This window comes from Penicillium subrubescens, assembly GCF_028828155.1.
Source record: "Penicillium subrubescens strain IBT 31985 chromosome Unknown utg000001l_segment0_segment0, whole genome shotgun sequence".
NCBI classification, from domain to species: Eukaryota; Fungi; Ascomycota; class Eurotiomycetes; order Eurotiales; family Aspergillaceae; genus Penicillium; species Penicillium subrubescens.
The window spans coordinates 3,527,120-3,546,572 of NW_026643151.1; the positions used below are offsets into that span (position 1 = coordinate 3,527,120).

A 19,453-nucleotide genomic window follows, 5' to 3' on the forward strand; every position below is an offset into this window, starting at 1 on the left:
TATGTACATGCTCAGCGGGATGCGTTGCAAGAATGTCTCGAAGCGCACGAGATGTGACAAAAATGGAGTTTTGAGCTACTGAGACTGCTTACTCGGATATCACGGCCATGTATAAGTCACCTCGGATCTTGGGTCTCCAGGTAAAAAAGAATGGGATTGAAGCTAATTACATGAATAATGGTAAAGTCCCAAATTCCAAAAATCTTATTTCCCCTTTTCAGTAAAACAGTATCAAGACCAAACGGTAATCTAATGGATCAAGAACATCAATTAACCAATAGGGACGATTAACAATACAGCTACCCCCTTTGAAGATCATGCCAGGTGGGCAACCTGGGGATGGCAAGCCGGAGCAAAGGGATGTCCACCGACTACCTGGAAGGTAAGAGGATTGTTAGTATCGTCAACATACAAGGCTCAGTGGAAGTAATCCAAATGGGGGAACTGTACCGGACTACCCACAGTGTTATGCTCGACATCGTATGGTTGTGTTTGCTACTTGAGCGACGAGACTTTTACCATCAATATGAGCTTGATCACCAACCGACTTCGTGAGTCAGAGTCGGCCAGAGAAAAACCAGACGTGGCTCTGGTAGGACAATGAAAAACGTGGTGAATCGCCAAGCAGGGAATAGATATCAGTTTCACAAAAGAAGCCGAATTCTGCTATTGATGAGAATTTGAGTGCGCATTATCTACATATTTCTACCCTCGAGGTTTCTTTCTATTCGTCGAAAGGAAACAATGAAACTCCGTTGAATAATTTCGGTCCTAGCGGACAATGACATTCAGCACCTGATGTTGGAACAAATGATCTAAGCAAGGGGTGATCTTTATATCGAACAATACAATGCATGCAGTCAGGAGAAGAGGAATTTCAGGGCTATTTTCATTGGTATCATGATCTATTTTCGCAGGCCACACAACCACTGCGTTCCTCCATTTGGATGCTTTCTTCTTTTATTACTTCGTCGATACCCATACTCTAAACTTGTTTTGCCTATACTACGCCTGTAGCAACATTGTTCCATAGTATATAAATAGAATAGAACTTTTCATTAGGGATTTGCTGCAGCGAGGGCGGTTGATGGCCGGATAGTAAGACCTCTACTCACCAGCCAGCGACACTTCGAAATATCCAATCAACGAATCTCGGGAAGATCAATGCCTCAATGGGCACTCTACAATGGAAACTCTGGCGCCTTGGCAGTCTATGGGCCTCGGGTCGACATTATTTCCGCCCCTACTAACGGTAGCGTGGCTTCCCCACCCCCATTTTAGTGCTGGAGCACGCAAGGCTCGCTCCTTGTGGATCCCGTTACGCCCGAAGTCCGGCTATGCTATCGAGGGGCTGAAATCCAGTTGCCTGAGTCATGGGCCTCGTATATAACCCCTTAGCACTCGTCGTATTAATTTCCCCCTTTTCCGACAATCAATCCATACTGGAATCATAGGCCCTACCTTTTGGAATACCTTCATGAGTTCATTCAATATGACAAGCATCACTGCTTCTGGTCTTCTGGGCCCTGTCGCCGCCCTAAGTGGTTGGACCCTGGTCATGGAAGTATGGATGTACGCTGTCTGCATTCCGGTTTACAACAAAATCAAAATTACGAGTCAGATCACCAAGAGCCAAATGGACGCGCAGATGCCTGCCTCTGCGCGCTGGAAGAGAGATAACTATAACCATCTCTTTGAGCAGCCAACCCAGTTCTACGCGATCGCTTTGGCGCTGGCAGTTGCTCGTGGAGGAAAGATTGACCAACTGGATTCGATTCTTGCATGGACCTACGTTGGCGCCCGCGTTTTGCATAGCCTGGTTCATTCTACGACAAATACCCTCATGGCGCGATTTCTCCTATTTGGCCTCTCGTCGAGTATTCTGGCGGTCATGACGGGAAGACTGGCCATGGTTGTATTCTAAATCGTGGCAGAGATGGCCTATACCATCGATCTCGCCTTGGTACGTGAAGTTGTTGATAAAAGGGCATTGAAGCACCCTGACTGATATGTTCAGGTGCCGGTTCTAGATCCTAAGGCCTTTGGATTGGTTGTTGTGGTATATTGTCACTAAGGGCGGATTGATATATTCTATAGAAATTCTTCTTCTCACAACTTCCAGTGGACCTAATTACTCCGTACTTTGATAGTTTAAATCGTATTCCGAATTCGGATTCATTGGAGCAACAAAGAGTGGGATTCAAATTTAATTGGTCAGTCCGATGAGGCTTGGTCGCTGAGCGGTGAAGGATGATGGATAATTGCTGCATTCCATGCCAGACAAGAAGCCCCCAACTCTCCTTAATTCAAGAGCAATATCCAACGCGGGATGCTTAAGAGTTGGGACTAGAACATGACAGTTAATGGAATGTTACGCCCACTGGAGTTGAAATGGCAAGCGACTTAAATTCGAGTAGTGGGCTGGTACCCATTGCCCCAGCCCCCATCAGAGCAGGCCTCAGCGTGGGCAGTCAAACAAATTCACCACAGTCTACCATGCCCTACACATGTCAAACCTGTGCGAAACGAAAGGTCAAATGTGACAAAACTGCCCCGGTTTGTTCTCGATGCCGCAAAGGAGGGTTCGAGTGTGTTTTTCAAGCACCGCAGCCAAGACCTCAAAAACGAAAACTGGACGATGTGATGGAAAAACTGGCTCGATATGAGTGCATTTTAAAGAAGAACGGTCTGCTAAATACTGATACAGTGGATTTTGAAGAAGTCCCTCTCAATCAAAAGTCAGAGGCCAGTCTCGTCAAGCCAGTCTCGTCAAAAACGGGCAGGCTACTTACCGGCCAAGGCAGGTCCAGGTATATCGACAGTCATATGTGGTTCAACCTCGGAGATGATGAGATTCGACACCTGTCCACGGACGAGGACGACGATACAATCACCTCTGATTCTGTTTCTACCAACGCCATCCCACCGGATCCGTTGACGGGTGCGTTCTTGGGTTGCCAGCAAAGTGCCCTGCACTGTCACCCAAGTCATGCAGATGCCATGCAGCTGTGGAAGATGCACACCGAGAATGTGGAACCCATCTGCAAGGTTTTACATATCCCATCGACTGCCAGAATGGTCGAATCTGTTTCACAACGGCCTGAAAGTGCTTCTAAGGCAGAGGAGTGTTTACTGTTTTCAATCTATCACTGTGCTGTCTTTTCGATTTCGGAAGAAGAGTGCATGAAGATGTTCAAACAAGACCGATCAACAATGATGAAACGGTTTCATGCTGCCGCACGTCAGGCTCTAGTGAATACGTCGTTTCTTAAGACAACGGAAATCGCTGTACTGCAGGCACTCTATCTTTACCTCCTTTCTTGCCGTTACGCCTATGATCCGCACACATACTGGATCATGACTGGGATATCCACCCGCATTGGACAACGAATCGGCCTCCATCGAGATGGAGAGAACTTGGGCCTGCCACCATTTGAGGTAGAGATGAGACGTCGATTGTTTTATCAGGTTTTTCCACATGATTCTCGAGCAAGCCAGTCTGCTGGAATTGACTATATCAGCTTGCCGGAAGCCTGGGATACAAGACCTCCACTCAACATCAATGATGACCAAATTTGGCCTGGAATGACAGAGAAACCAGTCGAGCAAAGTGGTGCAACAGACATGATGTTCTGTCTGTCCCGCGCATACGTGGGGAAGCGACTGGTTGAATCGGGGAAGTCGATCAACAAGGCAGGACCTTGGAGCTCCTCTGATTATCGTGAGGCTGAAGAAGTCATATCTGCTGCAGAAAGCGAAGTGGAGGAAAAGTTCATTCGTTACTGTGACATTGTGAATCCCTTGCACTTCCTTACTATCGGGCTTGCAAGGTCCGGTATGACGGCCTTGAGGCTTAAACTTCGTCTTCCCAAAGTAAGGGACCAGATCGCCACCGATCTGCAAAGAAAAGAAATATTCCAACTTGCGCAGAAAACCTTGGACACCGATGCGGCAGTCCACTCTCATGGTGGGACCAGCAGGTTCCAATGGCACATCAAACCGTTCTTTCTATGGGGAACTCGAGACTCATTCATCTTTATGCTGACGACTCTCTTGAAACAAAGAGACCTGCTCTCCCATGATCAAATCGAGGCAGCTTGGAAAAGTGTCGCCGAACTCTACCAGAACCATGATGAGCTTTTCGACAGCCGACAGGCCCTCAGTATGGCAATGAGATGTCTTGCTTTGAAGGCTTGGGATTCCTGGGAATCGAGTAGTAGTGCCCCCGAACCAGAGTTCATCAGTACCCTACGATCTTTGAAGAAGAACCAAGACAAACGACAACAACAAGGTGATATGCTGATAACCCCCGAGGCAGCGTCATCAAATGGTCTATCGTCTTCCACTGGAGTGCCGGGTGCTGATGACTTCGATGTTCTCGAGGGGCTTGAATTTGATGTTGATAATTGGATATCCTGGGATCAATTGTTAAAAGATCAATCGCAACTAGGGAATCAACAATGAACCCACGAAGATAAACAATTCATGCAGAGAGCCATTCGTGACTGTGATTGGTTGAATGCTCGGGCACTGTCTCCCCCGAGCTTCGAGTCTCCCAAACCCGATGTGAGCCAATCAGCTATCGCACACGCTCGGCCTCAAAAGTGCCCGAGGTACAGATGGGATTCCCATCACCATGTCTATATAAAATACTCAGCGGATTTGTTTCTCTCGGAATTCTTGGTATGATCTAAAGACAAGAAACCATTATATCAAGCTCTTCATGCAACTATGTCAAATCTAAGGGTCCTAGTCGTGGGTGCCTCCATTGCAGGCCCAGCGACAGCATACTGGCTCGCCAAAACTGGTGCCAAAGTCACAATCATCGAGCGATTCCCCCAGCTCCGGACCAATGGCCAGAATATCGACATCCGCACAACAGGGGTCTCGGTAATGCGGAAGATACCTGGTATGGAGGAAGCCGTGCGAGCCAACCTGCAGTCAATCGATGGCATCAGTCTCGTAGGCAAGGATGGCCGTCCGTACGGCACCATGACTTCCACCGGAGATCCCGATCGCCAGTCATTGATTTCCGAGTATGAGATTCTTCGCGGCGACTTGTCACGAATTCTGTATGACTTGACCAAGGATCACGAGTCTGTCAACTACATCTTTGGAGAACAAGTCGCCTCCATGCAGCAACCTGAGACGAGCGACGGACCTGTTCAAGTTGAGTTTATGAATGGAACTCCATCCTCGGAATACGATCTCGTCGTCGCCTGCGACGGGGCGACATCAAGGACTCGGGCAATTGGTCTCGGATGTGCCATGCGCGATTACATCCAGCCCATAAACGCTTGGGCAACGTACTTCTCCGTCAAGAAGGACCTTCTCGGCGGGAGCCAGATAGGCCAAGCATACAGTGCTGTGAACGGTCGTGCCGTCGGCATTGGGCCCGACCCCTCTGGTGGCAATCGCGTTACACTGATGGGTATCAAACCACGCAACGACCACAGTTCAATGGCGAAGTTCCGCGAGGCGAACAAGCTCGGCACCGACGCACTGAAAGACTTCGTCACTCAACAATTTCAGGGAGCGGGTTGGAAATGCGACGAGATCGTGCAGGGCATGATCGAAGCCGATGACTTCTACGGTAGTGAGTGGGTTCAAGTCAAAACGCCAACCTTACACAAAGGACGCTTCGTGATGGTCGGTGATGCCGGCTACGCCCCTGGTCCAACGGGTACCGGTACCAGTTTGGCTCTGACCGGAGCCTATCTGCTAGCTGGAGAGGTGGGGAAACATCGAGGTGATCTGGCAGCCGGGTTGAAGGGATATGAAGAGCAGATTCGGCCGCTCATTGACAGGATGCAGAAAATTCCACCTCTCGTTCCTGGAGCGTTTGCACCTCAGACCGCTTGGGGGATTTGGCTGAGAAATATGATCTTTGCATTCCTTTGTTGGAGTCGGCTTCCTTGGCTATTTGACAAGGTCTTTGGGACTGCCTCTGCCCATTCTGATGGATATAAGTTGCCAGAATATCAGTGGACGAACTGAGAAGGAATAAGTGTTGTGCTTTTTGACTTCGTGTATCACCACCTCTCTGAAACTTCAATGAAAACAAACTCCCCCCTTATATATGAGCTTCCTGCCCTGATTAAAGAATCTAGAAGGGTGAAATTATGGAAAGAGATCGCGTACATATCATCCATCAAAAGCCCCTGAACCGAGTACTTCATGCCGAAGGCCACGAGAACGTAGCGCCACTTCGAGTTTCAGACATATACATAGTGCAAAGGTAATTGAGAACATGTTTGACATGTAGTAATGAAAGCCACTTGATTCGACTAAATGCCAAAATGTCGGAACAAAGTTTCAAGGTATCCTTGGTAAGATTTAACCAGAAGACAAGATATAAATAGCCAAATATGCATCACAGATGTCATGATAAGAAGGAAAAACATGGCTCTTAACGTTCGTCACAAATGAGCAAAGTAGATCAGAGAATATGTGCGCGAAAAGCAGGATATATAGGACAAAAGCGCTCACAAAGCAGAACAAAATGGGGGATTTCTTCTTGTAAGTCGAATTAACTTCTCCTCTTGAAGCTGTCTCCAAGCGCAACTCCCACCAGGCTCTGCGGCTCGCCGCCGAAGCTGGTGCCAGGATTCGTGGCTGTCGGGGAACCAGCACCTGAGATAGGACTCTGGGCCGCATCACGCTCTCGTTTCACCCGGAAGTAGCCCAGCTTGGCGAAGCGGCTAAGGTGAGTCCAGAAATGTCGCCCGACTGGGTGTACCATAATACGGTCAAGTAGATCGACAGTTGCTTCCCGCACGACCTGGTCTGGATGGAAAAGACCCATACTGATGTAGAAGAGCCCGGCCTGATTCTCGGGAGCAACCGTCAGCAGTTGACAGATACCGGCGTAGTCTTTGACGGCGTGAGATAGCGCGAGGTAGATGGCACCTGCTTCGGCATGGGAGAGCTTGAGGGACCGAAGCCGGTCATGGTGATGGTGTATATCAGGTCGCTGGATTGGCCGCGCCGGATAATACATCGCTGCAATGTCTTGAATATACGAGTAGTATGAACGGGTATTCCGCCACCCTTCGATTCGTGAGACAGAGGCGGTTAGCTCGCGCTGTTTAGAAGCCTCATCGGGCCAAACGTATCCATGACCCCTAAGGGATGTTGGATCTGTAGGGTCTGTTTGATGACCTGTCGGACTGTCGGGTGACAACTCTTCACCCGGTCCAATTATATAAAGGTTGGAAGCGCCATATACAGCCTCCTCGAATGCTGCGGAGACTCGAGTGAACTTGACAATATACGCGCGCCATTTCGCGCGGATAGCGTTCTCACCGTGGCGCTGGCTGATGCTACGAAGGATATCATCCATAAACAAATGGTCCCCCGTGGGATCAGGATGGGTGCTGGAAGGAGGCGGCAACAACGCATTTTGCTGCTGGAAGAAAAGAAGCCCTTCCGTTACCGGGGCAGACTCGACATGGCTTGAGATCTTCATACGACCTGTCGGTAGATCGCACAGAACATCCCACCATTCGGGATGATTGGCAAAAGTCGGGTTTGTTACACCGGCAATGAAACCGGGAACTTTGAGGAGATCATCGATCTTGGTCAGATCAGTATAGGGGAAGGCGTGTCGAGTAAAGCCGCGTAGAATTCCACCAGATGCAAGTGCACAAGCTGCGAGAACAGCTTCGGCCACCTCGCCTGATGGCCGGTTATGTCCTAGGAAAATCACTCGCTTCTGCGTGAGGATGGCGTTGATAAGTACAATGATGGGGTGTGTGAAGGGGCCGCTTGTCGTCAAGTGAGGGTGACTTGGGAAGGGCTGCGGTGATGTAGCGTGAGGCCCAGCGAAAGTCTGAATGAGTTTGACGAGAGAGAAGTCACCAACAGTCTCGGGCCAAATGACTGTAGGAATTTTGACAGGGATGGGAATATCGTTATAGACCACTTTGGACTCAAATTCGTGCGTGTCCCGAGGGAGAACATATCGGCCCGACTTCTTGGGCGATGGAGGACACTCCCCATCTTCCGCCTCTTCTTCCTCTCGTTGGCGAACCATTTGCTCGAACTTCTCGATGAACATGTCCTTGGTGTTACTGGATTGCAAAATGTGCCGCTCCAAGATGGACATTTTCGGCATCAATGAGAGGTCCATGTTATTCACCGCGTCATAAAGAGATGCAAGCGTTTCGGGGTAAGGTGATTTGAAATAGTCTTCCAGGGCTAACAGCAATAGTGGCTACGATTTTGTTAGATTCAGTTCATGTATTATAGAAAAACGGACTCACTTTGTAGATATGAAGGAATGAATGCCTTGTACAGATTGCCATGGCCTTGACAACAGCACCACTATTTGTCTCGTTAGTTGACAAGTTTTACAGGCAATATGATGAGTTAACCATACCGTCGGACAGTATTATCCTGCTTCGTGTTCACCAAGTTCAGCACATACATCAAGGGCGGCCCTTCCCCGCCCTCGTCGTCGTCACTGCTGTCACCCTCAGAGGGTTCATCTGGATCCTCCTCAGACATACCCGCAGTCTCCTCATTGGCGCGATATCTTGACTTTCGCTTTTTCTTCTTCTTCCCGCCCTCTGACTCGTCCTCTTCATCGCCGCTCGTGTCTTTGTGCAAGAAGAAAATGGTCCAATCCTGACTTCGCACATGGGTCTGATCCGGGAGCATCAGTTCCGCAAGCATGCTCTCGTCGCCGCTGATCGCCGCCGGATACTGATGCTCCATGATCGGACCCCGGTCGATATGGAAGGACGCTACTAGAATGTATTCCACATGGCGCTCAGGCGAATCCAACGGGTACTGTGCCTTACACCGCCGTGGCCTGTAGCCTACCGCATTCTCGGTAGATGTACGTCGGAATGAGGCGTGCGAGCCACTCGGAGACCTTCCAATAAAGGAGGCTGCAGGAGAGAGACGAGGAAGTCCATTAGTCTTGGGGTTGGAGGTGGACAGGGAGTCGTTCGACGGTCGATAGGGCAGTGTCGACGCCATCTTCGGAGGGATTGGGGGAGAGTCGAGATGGGCCGGGGTCAGGCGAAGGAAACCAGGGACATGCCTTGTCTGTAGGCTTCGAGAGCGAAAGAATTACGACCCGAATGATATTCAATGCTGCCAAACACCGCAGGCCGGGAGTTCAATGGTTCAGGGGTCGGGATCAGAAAAAGGGCGATCTCCACAGCGGGGGCGATAGGCGATAACAACTGCAGTGTGCACAAGTGTGAGCGGGCGGGACATTCAACCATGACCATGGACAGTCATGATAAGATCCTATAAAAACTGTAGTTGGTATTCATGCAGCATGACACCTCCAAATTGATCTATCAAGTCTTTCAACTGACTTCTCTCATCCAGTTTCCTCGCAGCGCCGCCATTTGACAGCTCCTAAACTACTTGTTTGGCGGCTCCGCACGTGCCTCATCGGGCCGACTGTGTTGCCGGGGCATTGTTTACTATCTTCATCACTCAATCAGATATACTCCGCACGCTGGCAACACTCGAACTTGCACAATCATGGTATGAATTTCACCTTGCTTGAGCCAAAATTGATATCTGACAATGTGACACATTATGCAGTCAAATAATCCAACCTTCAAACCCTCCCCGCTGTCCTTTGGGAGTCCAAGGGCCTCGCCCTTCCGGCGCCCGTCTACGCCAAACTCCCCGCCGGGCTCAGCTCGTACGGCTGGCACACCAGGAAGCTCACCAAGTCGGGGTTATACACCTATGCAGTCCCCGAGTAAATTGAACCAGACATTCACAGTCGAAGAAGACGATACAGCCTCCACGAGAAATGATCCTATCCCGCAGCCCAAGTTTACTCGAGAGCTTCCTCCCTCACCGACCAAAGGAGCGCAGTCACCTGGATACCAATCACCCATAATTGGCAACAGATCGCGTGGAACAACAATTGCGAACGCTGATGCGTCTTCCAAACTCCCTGCCAATCAAGTCAGAGAAATCCGGGAAGCATTTCAAGTCCTAGACCGGGACAACGACGGGCTAGTCAACAAGGATGACGTCGCAGATGTCTTGTTGAACCTAGGTAAGCGGAACCGTTGTTTTCTCTCCAAAACAAGCGAGCTTGGAAATTAACGAAGAGACCACTGTAGGACAAGACGCATCTCCCTCTGCGCTCTCGAGCTTCTTCCCACCTGGCGCATCCCAAACAATCAACTTCCCGACCTTCCTAAACACCCTCTCTCAACTAATGTCGCCCATGTCTTCTTCTCAAGAGCTTCTCAACGCCTTGGCTGCATTTGATGATGATGACAATGGTCAAATCGACGTGGCCGAACTACGCGATGCCCTCTTGCACACTCTACCTGAAGACGGAGGCGCACCCTTGACAGAACAACAAATTGACGAGGTCTTTAGCGGGTTTACCGGGCGGCGGGCTTTCGGGGGACGAGGCGCGAAGGCCGGAGGAGTGAAGAGGGGCGAGGTTTTCCAGTACCACGACTTCGTTCGAACTGTTGTAGGTGGAAGTGAAAATGGCAACAATGGACGTCGCGAGGCAGGTGCAGCTCAGGCTTGAGGGTCGTCACTATGATAATTGGGATAATTGGGATTCCGACGGAGTTGGCGCTAGGGGATGTTTGTTTTGGGTCTCTGTTTTGCCGGCTGTCCACCATTCTAGTCGGCTGTCAGTACATAGCGGCGGATGATTCAATACTTGCGATAACGTAGAAATATGACAAATTGACCAGTGAACATGGGGTTTTCATCCAATGTATTTAATTTTAAGGACAGCAGTTCGAAGGTGTACGATAGTGGAAGTTGGGGCCAGACCAAACTAAGCGCGTGCTCCGCATTTCTCCAACGGCAGAAAACCGACAGCTTCCAGCCACCGGAGCCCTCATAGTTTAACCTTTACAACCTCCCTGATTACTCCGCTCCAAGACAGAGGATGCGCGATAGTGGTCATTTGATGCCTTGTTAATTGCTCAAATGGCCATGCCTCAGCCGTCTTGGGGCCTCGGTGGCCCCGAGGTGCCGTCTTCGCCGCGAACGATGCGCACGCTGCGCAAGATCCAATCTCATCAGGTCCTGACAACCTCCAGCGCCCTCATTGCCCAAACCCAGTCCTCTCACCTCTCAGCCACTCGTGGCACTGATACTGGATTGTCCGCAACATCGGGCTCTACGATACGTACCCCAGCCCGTCGACCTCGATCAAACAGTGACGCGGCTGCTCTTGAAGCATCACTGGTAGCGCCAATCCCAACACAAAGGCGCCCTGCTCGGAAAACGGGATCAGGCGTGGGAATTAAGAGGTCCCTCCTGGAGAATCTCGTGCGCGATGGACCGCAAAATGGGAACACCAAGGAAGCTTTGCAGGAACTGAAATACCTTGTTCTGTCAACTGGAGTCGACGCGGATGGAGATGGCATGGTTAGTGTTGAAACTGGGGCTTGGGGAGATACCAGACATGGATATGGCTAACTTCAGTGAAATTACAGTCCCCATATCGAGTCTACCTATGGCTTATCCTCCTGAATGTTGAACCGGTCCCCACCGACGACTACCTTGCCCTTGTCCACCGTGGTGGTTCACCCGCATACGCGAAGATTCGCAATGACACTTTCCGCACCCTCGCAACAGACCCGCTCTTCAAGCGCCGTGTAACCGAAGCCAGTCTCATCCGGCTACTCAATGCTGTGGCATGGAAACTTCATGACTCCAAAATCAAGCCTCGATCCCGACCTTCTTCGTCCAGGCGACTCGAAATGGAGATGCTGGTGAACACACCACCCAGCATTAAAGAAGAACCAGAATTGGAGGATCCCGGCTCTGGCCCCAGCAACACCGTTAACGACTCGGCGATTTATGTGCAAGGCATGAACGTCCTCTGCGCACCTTTCTTGTATTCCGCTCGCAGTGAGGTAGAGGCTTTCGCTCTCTTCCACTACTTTGTCACTAAGGAGTGCCCGGGTTATATTCGAGGGGCTATGGATGGAGTGCACAGAGGTCTTCGACTAGTTGATCGGTGCTTGGAAATTGTGGAGCCCAAGCTTGCAGCTTACCTCTTCTCCAAGGGGATGTATGCTGAACTCTATGCTTTCCCATCGGTCTTGACGTTATGTGCATGTACACCACCATTGCCAGAAGTGTTGCATTTGTGGGACTTTCTCTTTGCTTATGGCCCGCATCTCAACATTCTATGCATTGTCGCTCAGTTGATTCGCATGCGGGACACCCTCTTTGAGAGTCCGAGGTGAGTAACCCGATCTCTGACCTATTACCGCTTTATATCTCTGACATTCCACTAGTCCCAACAAGATCCTTCGGTCGTTGCCCCCTCTTGACGCCAAGGGTATTATCGCCTTGACGGTTCTTTTGGTGCAAAGAATCCCCGATGATCTCTACGCAGAGATGGTCAATCACGCAAAGTGACCTGAGATACGTCTGTTCATGTTAATGTCTTTCTTATCAATTGCTTTTGTTTCAACTTTTTACGGGCATGGCGCTTTGGGCATATATTCATTGTTTGGTTGGAATGCGCGGCTGGGTCTTGGCATATGAAAATTGCATTGGAAACGACCATTCAGAGATAAATGATAGTCTTATGAAATGAATTGATGATTCTTCTACTAGGGCACTTGTTTCTATATCCAATCATACACAACCATGTTGATTCCCTCGTCACATCGGCTGGAACAACCAAAGATAGGGGCTTGTTATACAGAAATCTTTGGCAGTCTTCCGTTGCTTGAACACTGAAGTTATTGCTAAAAGCCCACCACTTTAAACATTGAATGCCGTGCTATACTGATTCATCATGGTTCTAGATGGCTTTGTTACCCGACCAGTGAGTGTGAAGACAAACGCAAACAATGCAGATGTTGTGTCATCCACCTAGTTTGACTTACACTGCTCACGATTATATAGACTGTCAAGATCTCTTGGTTTCAATCCACGGAATATTTAGCCTATGCTTGAATTATCGACATATATACCGACAGCAATACATCATGCTATCTGTGGCCATTATACTAGTCTCGATCATCACCTCAACCTTCTACTTCTTTCACATTCGGAAATAAAAGCCCACCAGCCTCCCGATTGAAGTAGGAAGTAGTCCCAGATATGCGGCAATTTTATAGCATCCTTGCATACTGGCCTACATTTCGAAAGCCCCAGAATCGGCTGTCTTCAGAACTATCAAGAGCTATGGTGTACCAACGGCTTCGGGCGGCGTTCGGAATCGAAGACGCTTTTACCTCAACGAACCGCCGATTTAGGAGGGAATTCAGCAAGCGAGTCGAGAGACGGATGAATATGAGGTTTTACAAATGGTACCTACGGGCTGGCCAGCTCATGGAAAAGTCGCAGAGCTGGATTTATGCTGGTTTCGATGGACAGTCTACTCCTGAAAACTGTACTTCGATTCGGATCAACCTTACCAACCTCGTGCAAGCCCTGGCGATACATGTCGTGCTAAAGTCGATGTGCAAGAAAGAGATAAATCCTGATATGCGCGACGAAGATATACTCAAGTTGTGCCGGCTTATCTCTAAAATCTGGATAGCTTCGAAACAAGATGATGAACCTTGTTTCAATGACAATATCCCGAGATCCTGTCGATACGAAAATAACCGGGAACTCCAGAAATGTCTGAAGACCATTTTCAAAATCCATGGCTATGGTCCAGACAACGCTCTCAATATGGTTGTACACGGGTTTGAAATGATGTGGCGCGTTGTACTGCGCTTGTTTCTAGAAGTTCAATTTGTTTCTAGCGCGAAAGATCCAGAATGGTGGGGGTACATCCTGAAGCAATATGTCAAGAATGCAACAGACGAGCAATTTTGCACACCCAATAATTCAGACGCAGGCACCGTGGATAATAATGACGATGATGAACATTACTGGCGGGACCCTTTCGTCAAACTCTCTGCCCCCCAGATCGTCCAAGAGGGTCTCAGGTTATACCCGCCAATGCGGCGGATTTACAGAGCCAGTGGTTTTGGTCCTCCCCAAGAAGCAGAGCATAATGTGGACGACATCAATTCCAGCCTCTCAACTTCCAAAGAATCCTTCCCAGAAATACAAGATATGGACGAGGCATTCAAATCACCATATTGCCGGATTCTCGCCGCCGATCTCGAAAGTTGTATCCTCGACCGTAATGTTTGCGGTAAAGAGACGCATCGATTTGACCCGTCGCGCTGGTGTAAATTTACCCTAGGCAAGATAGAGAGCCTTTTGACTTTTGGTTTTCGTCCAGATACTTGTCTCGCCGCCGAGGAATATGAGGCTAGGATGGTTGGCCTTGTGGTCGGGGCTTTGCTGGTTGGTCTTCAGGGTGAGGATGGCTCGTCTAAGATGACCCGGAGACTCGAGTGTCGCGATCCGAAGGTCATGACATCGTTGGAAGCTAAGGGTAGATTGAGCCTGGAGAGAAATACCTATGATGATCTGATGTTGGTGGGAACTCGTTGATATGAGAGGACTGGGGAGATGGTGTGTTGCACTTAGACTTCTAGCTTTAGCAAGTGGATTAGAAGTCAGTGACCTTTCTTGATTGGAAATATAGTGATCACAACACTTTGATGCCTCTTAAATCGAGATCCATCAGCCTAGGCTGAGCGTTATGCGATAATCTTGGATTGGAGACTAGAAGTCAAGGAATTGTTAAGAAGGAACATGGGTGTGGATAGTGACCATTTGCATCACTCATTATCTCATTCAACAGGAACTACACTAATATAATACATTACCATCCCCAACCCAGCCCTATTATCCAAGCAGTACTCCATTCAACCCACCAAGTAGACAATATTACCATTCCAAAGCCAAATATATCGGTGCCTAAGTTGGCGCAGATGTCGACAACAACTCTAAAGACCTCTTCTGCACCCCACTACCATCAACCACAAGCGGTTTATGTGGGTCCATCCGCTTTGGCTCCTGGAAGGAAACATCCTGCTCACATCCACTGCACTCAGAGCTCTTCTCACTAGCTGTCTGCTCCATCAGATCGGGCTCGTCTTGCGCCACCTTGCCATCCCAGCTCCCCTTTCGTGAATTATCGGGAAACTGATCCATTCGGACGCGAATTCGAGAACCCATGAACGTCATTCCATTTAACATGTCCATGGCACGCCTCGCTTCATCAACGCTGTGCATGATGGCAGAAGCGTGAGGTTGGGGGAGATCGTGGATTTTGGAGGGTCCTGTGACGTTGCACTGCTCCACAGTTCCGACGTTCTGGAGGAGGGCCTTCAGGTCTGCTGTTGTAGTTGCTGAGTTCAAATTCTGGAAGTAGACTACTCGCTGGGCGAGGTCGGGAACGGGAGAGCTAGAGGTGGGTGGGTGGTTGGCCCATGGTTTGCGCGGGTGGAATCGTGGAAAGGGGTCTCCTGGGTTATCGTGTAGAGGCTGAACGGGCGAGATCGGGTACATGGGCAACATGTTCCAGCCTGGGGCGTCGTACATCGAGCAGTGCATCATAGGAGATGGCGGGACGCATTGCATAGGCTCTGGCATCATGGGCATGTAAGGCTGTGGTGCCATCGCCAAAGGGCCTATCATTGGCACAAATTCTGGGTATGGGTAGGTTGGGCTAGCAGAGTGGACGGATCTGGACATGTTAGATGGCGAATCCCATGAATATCAGATGGATGTCTTACTCGGGCGAAACCGGTGACGGAGGCATGGTCATGTTTCCCTGAGATCGGGGTGGTGTGGAATGGCCCGACATGTAGCCATGAATCATTGCGGGTGGACTTCTAGTAGGTCCGGCAACAGGCTTTGTAGGAGAGCTGGTACGTGCCAATGTCACAACTAGGCTCTGGCCCTCCCACCCATTCGTTGATAGCCGATCTGTGTTAAGTGTTAAACCCAGAAAATCCTACAATGTGTATCGCGATATAGAAGCAAGAACTCACGATAAGTCCGCCAAGCTTCATCCTCGTTCTTGACAATGATCTGGCCTAAACCTGTCGGGAAGCCGTGGCTGTCATCATAGACTACGGCCTGGCGAATATGGAGAGCCGTCTGGCGCACCAAATCCTTCAATTCTTGCCAGCGACAATGGGCTGGAATCTGTAAACGAACGATGTATGTAAGCGAATGGGGTGGAGAATGTGAGTTGCCTCAAAAATAGAGCTTACCCCCTGAAGAAACACGACAAATTCATCATCTGATCTTCGGGATCTCGGGCTGCGGCCCTTCTCTCGACCAAACAGCGGCATGTCTGCGAATCACCCTCTTATCACCAATCGAGATCTCCGATTTTCACTACTGATGCTGCTTCCTGACACAGGCGCACCTCGATCGGAAATGCAGGTAGTTGTCCGGTTGTTAGTCGGCGAACTTTTCCGTGGTGCAAGTATCCTGATGAGCAGGCCGGCGTTGCGAAACAGTCGGAGGTCGAACCCGTCTAACCAGGGTTGTGTTCGGTTGGATCTTGAACTGGAACAATCACTTTGTAAATCCAGAAAGCGTGGTTCTTTCTTGGCTTTCCTTTCGCAAGCACGAGTCAGCGCTGAGCATTGGAGAGAGTAGAGGAGCTTAAACAGATTGGAAGGTGAGACAAGCATGGTAGGTCGGACTCTATCGCATAACCATCGACATCACCAAGCATGAGATGTAATGTATTTCCCCCTCGTCTAAGGGTTCACAAGATCACAAGAACAACAGCACAGCCGGCTTACCTTGTTGCAGGGACATTCAATGCAGGTCAACAAATTGGTCAGACCGACACATGCGGACTTTGAAGAAAAGAAAAACTTCCAAGCTCGCTTCGAACCCAACGTCGAGGGAGTATCTTATTATAAGGGCCACGATCACGGTAATGAAGATGGAGGAAAGAAATTCAACCAGAAGATTTTTGTAGGCGTTTCATAAAAGACATTTGCATCGTGGTCAGTACTGAGCAAAGTAAATGAATTCGGAGACACCTTATGGCTTGTGCAAAAGCCGCAGTAACAGTAACAGCAGGAGCAGCAGCAGCAGCAGACAGCAGACAACAGCCGACGAGTTCGGAGGCGAGACCCAGAAAGCTGCAGAAACCGACGAATCGAATAGTGCCGAGAGTGAGCAGCCAGCCAGTGAGGATGGAGATACATTGACTCCTCCTGTCTGCAATGCTGAGATATGTCATTTTCGTCGGCGACGAAGCCCGAGCTCAGCTCCTTCTAGCCAATGCCAAAGGCAATAAATCACCTCCCCGTACCACCCCACTGGTGGAATACATGGATAGTTCCACTTAGAGACCTGCACTTCTGTCATCTGTTCATTGCTTTTTTAATCCTTTCCCCTCTGAGCCGCTCTGTCCTCGTCGCAATAATCCATAGGCCTCAAGGGGAAATCTTATCCCGATTCACGAATGGTGTTGCCATTAGATCGCCTTCATGTCCGGGTCGTCCCGTTTCACGGATCGTAGGGGAAGCGGGGGCATTGTGGGGGGGTTAGGATAGGCACAGAACACAAAGCAAGATCTTCGAGGGTGAAAAGCAGCATTGAGCATGCTTCATGTTACACCGCCAGATCCGGATCGGCCTTGTTCGCTCCCCATAAGGTGCTTCGGGGGACAGACGCCCTTGGGGCTTGGGGAGCAGAGAAAGAGGGGCTAGTGGCTCAGTAGTGGGTGTAAAAGAGTGGAGCTCGATGCGCGCGCGGAGCGACCCATATCGATCACATTGGCTTTGTGGGCTGCATGATCCCCTTAGCGTTGCAGAGCGCCTGTTAAATAGTGAATTTGTGGTGTCGTCAGCCAGATCGGATCAAATAGTTCCCACTCAGGAAAAAGAAAAGAAACGATCGAACAGCTTACAGTGGGAGGATCAGCAGCGATCAGCGATCGCCGAGGGTTCACTAGTAGATTTAATCCAGTAAATCCAACCACTAGACCAGTAACATTCAGGGTCCCTGTGACTTGAGCAATCAGATGAGAGCCCCAGCCAATGCCGAACAGCCAGTGGATTCACTTTTGGATCTGCTGCGTTTATTGATTCTGATGCGAGCCTAGCTGGGAGTACCTGCAGTGACAGATACAGTAGACAGAAATCGTGGCTGGCTGCGAGTGCGTTGCGTTGAGAGTGAATGAAAAGGATCGAACGGGTCTCCACATTGAGGTCGCTGGAAGGGAACTGGTCAAGTTCGAGGATTGTCAGTGATGCACGCAATTAATCTGTAGGGCGTCATGGCCCGCACGGACGTGGGAGATGGGTACTGTGTATGGAGGTACCTTTCTACGCCATCCTCCGTACTGTTCATCTTTCATGGACATTGCCCGTTCAAGCCAGTTGATGCTGTCAGAGACAAGCTAGCGAGTATTCAGAGTGGCAAAGGGTCCAAAGTCTCAAGGTGACACGGCAGGTCTCAATCAACATGAGCTTTACTAGCTCTGGCGCCATTCAGACAAGTCAAAGGCAGCTTTACCCCTCACAGAGTGCACGATTTCGGGGGAGATAGTAAGTAGGACTCCAGAATCTGCAGGTTCTCGGGGACCGACATCCTGGACTCGAAAGATCAGCCTCCGTGTTTCCTCGCCCATCACCAAGGCGCTTATTCAAATGTCTCACAGTTCAACTGCCGGGGCTAAATTTGGAAGGATGCGTGATGGATTGTGCCTAGGGCATGTGTGACCCCGCCTTAAGGCATACTACATGATCTGCCTTTCTAACTCAGATTCGCATGGTATGAAGGGCAAGCGAGGTGGCACGAAACCCGACGGGTTTAAACAAGTGCAACACACGACCCTCGACCGAAAGGATGCGAGGATGAAAGGGTGGTCAAGAAACCCCAAGCAGGGATATATGGATATCGGGAAGTCTGAAGATGTAGAAAGTTGGAACTTTATGGGGAGGGAGAGAGTGGTATCTCAGGGTCTCATCACGCAAGAGGCCGAAGTAGAAAGCCAACAGGTCTGTCCGGTCGCATGGTGAATTGAATGAATACTAAACGGGTTTCCAGTCCTATTATACTTTAACACATACAACCTGATGAACATCATGAGCGAGCAATATACCAACTCCAATTGATAGCCAAGGCGTGTCATCGCTGACAATCTCTACGTAGCTTGCCTTCATCATGGTTTCCGGGCACTAGTTGGAAATAGTACCAACTATATGATCATTGTCTCTTAGAGGGCATTAAGCTTGCAAGGTTGAAGTTTCTTCCCTGTAATAGATTCATTTTTGTCTTCTTCCCCTCTCCTTTTCTCTCTGGCCTTTTGTACCCGCAGCCTACTTGATTTGATCGAAGTCGGCTTCGGCCATTTACGCGCGATTGTCGTATGTAGCAAGTTCAATTAAGTAATATATTCAGTCCTGAATTAAGATCATAGATAAAGGTTCATCACACATATTGCCAAGCAGTGTCCACAGTCAATTATCTTTCCTTATGAGAAGACTTAGCAACTTCGACGTATATTCCGTTACAAATCGAGACCCTGACAAAAATCAGTAAACGACAACCTTGACGCTATGCAAAATGACTAGCGACGATAAAA

General features: G+C 49.5%; 8 protein-coding genes across 8 annotated transcripts; 6 read left to right on the forward strand and 2 right to left on the reverse strand.

Moving 5' to 3' along the window:
* Positions 1-1,492: 1,492 nt before the first annotated feature.
* N7473_001201 (MAPEG family protein) lies at positions 1,493-1,924 on the forward strand (the record flags this gene model as incomplete). The annotated part of the gene is made up of 1 exon (XM_057147141.1): positions 1,493-1,924. The coding sequence occupies one exon, from the start codon at positions 1,493-1,495 to the stop codon at positions 1,922-1,924; it is 432 nt and encodes a 143-aa protein (XP_057015027.1).
* Positions 1,925-2,826: 902 nt separating this feature from the next.
* On the forward strand, positions 2,827-4,464 carry N7473_001202 (putative C6 transcription factor; the record flags this gene model as incomplete). Its single annotated transcript, XM_057147142.1, has 1 exon — positions 2,827-4,464. One exon carries the CDS (start codon positions 2,827-2,829, stop codon positions 4,462-4,464), a length of 1,638 nt encoding a protein of 545 aa, XP_057015028.1.
* Positions 4,465-4,731: 267 nt separating this feature from the next.
* N7473_001203 (uncharacterized protein) lies at positions 4,732-5,997 on the forward strand (the record flags this gene model as incomplete). Its single annotated transcript, XM_057147143.1, has 1 exon — positions 4,732-5,997. One exon carries the CDS (start codon positions 4,732-4,734, stop codon positions 5,995-5,997), a length of 1,266 nt encoding a protein of 421 aa, XP_057015029.1.
* A 532-nt stretch (positions 5,998-6,529) lies between these two features.
* On the reverse strand, positions 6,530-8,985 carry N7473_001204 (AFI1/MesA family protein; the record flags this gene model as incomplete). Its single annotated transcript, XM_057147144.1, has 3 exons — positions 6,530-8,215; positions 8,265-8,325; positions 8,381-8,985. The coding sequence occupies 3 exons, from the start codon at positions 8,983-8,985 to the stop codon at positions 6,530-6,532; spliced, it is 2,352 nt and encodes a 783-aa protein (XP_057015030.1).
* Positions 8,986-9,504: 519 nt separating this feature from the next.
* On the forward strand, positions 9,505-10,528 carry N7473_001205 (uncharacterized protein; the record flags this gene model as incomplete). The annotated part of the gene is made up of 3 exons (XM_057147145.1): positions 9,505-9,507; positions 9,568-10,036; positions 10,104-10,528. 3 exons carry the CDS (start codon positions 9,505-9,507, stop codon positions 10,526-10,528), a joined length of 897 nt encoding a protein of 298 aa, XP_057015031.1.
* Positions 10,529-10,861: 333 nt separating this feature from the next.
* N7473_001206 (TBC domain-containing protein) lies at positions 10,862-12,587 on the forward strand. Its single transcript, XM_057147146.1, has 3 exons — positions 10,862-11,385; positions 11,454-12,208; positions 12,264-12,587. The coding sequence occupies exons 1-3, from the start codon at positions 10,942-10,944 to the stop codon at positions 12,385-12,387; spliced, it is 1,323 nt and encodes a 440-aa protein (XP_057015032.1). The 5' UTR covers positions 10,862-10,941; the 3' UTR covers positions 12,388-12,587.
* Positions 12,588-13,164: 577 nt separating this feature from the next.
* On the forward strand, positions 13,165-14,436 carry N7473_001207 (uncharacterized protein; the record flags this gene model as incomplete). The annotated part of the gene is made up of 1 exon (XM_057147147.1): positions 13,165-14,436. The coding sequence occupies one exon, from the start codon at positions 13,165-13,167 to the stop codon at positions 14,434-14,436; it is 1,272 nt and encodes a 423-aa protein (XP_057015033.1).
* A 369-nt stretch (positions 14,437-14,805) lies between these two features.
* Positions 14,806-16,190, reverse strand: N7473_001208 (RNA-binding protein; the record flags this gene model as incomplete). The annotated part of the gene is made up of 4 exons (XM_057147148.1): positions 14,806-15,577; positions 15,627-15,819; positions 15,885-16,041; positions 16,110-16,190. 4 exons carry the CDS (start codon positions 16,188-16,190, stop codon positions 14,806-14,808), a joined length of 1,203 nt encoding a protein of 400 aa, XP_057015034.1.
* Positions 16,191-19,453: the final 3,263 nt, after the last annotated feature.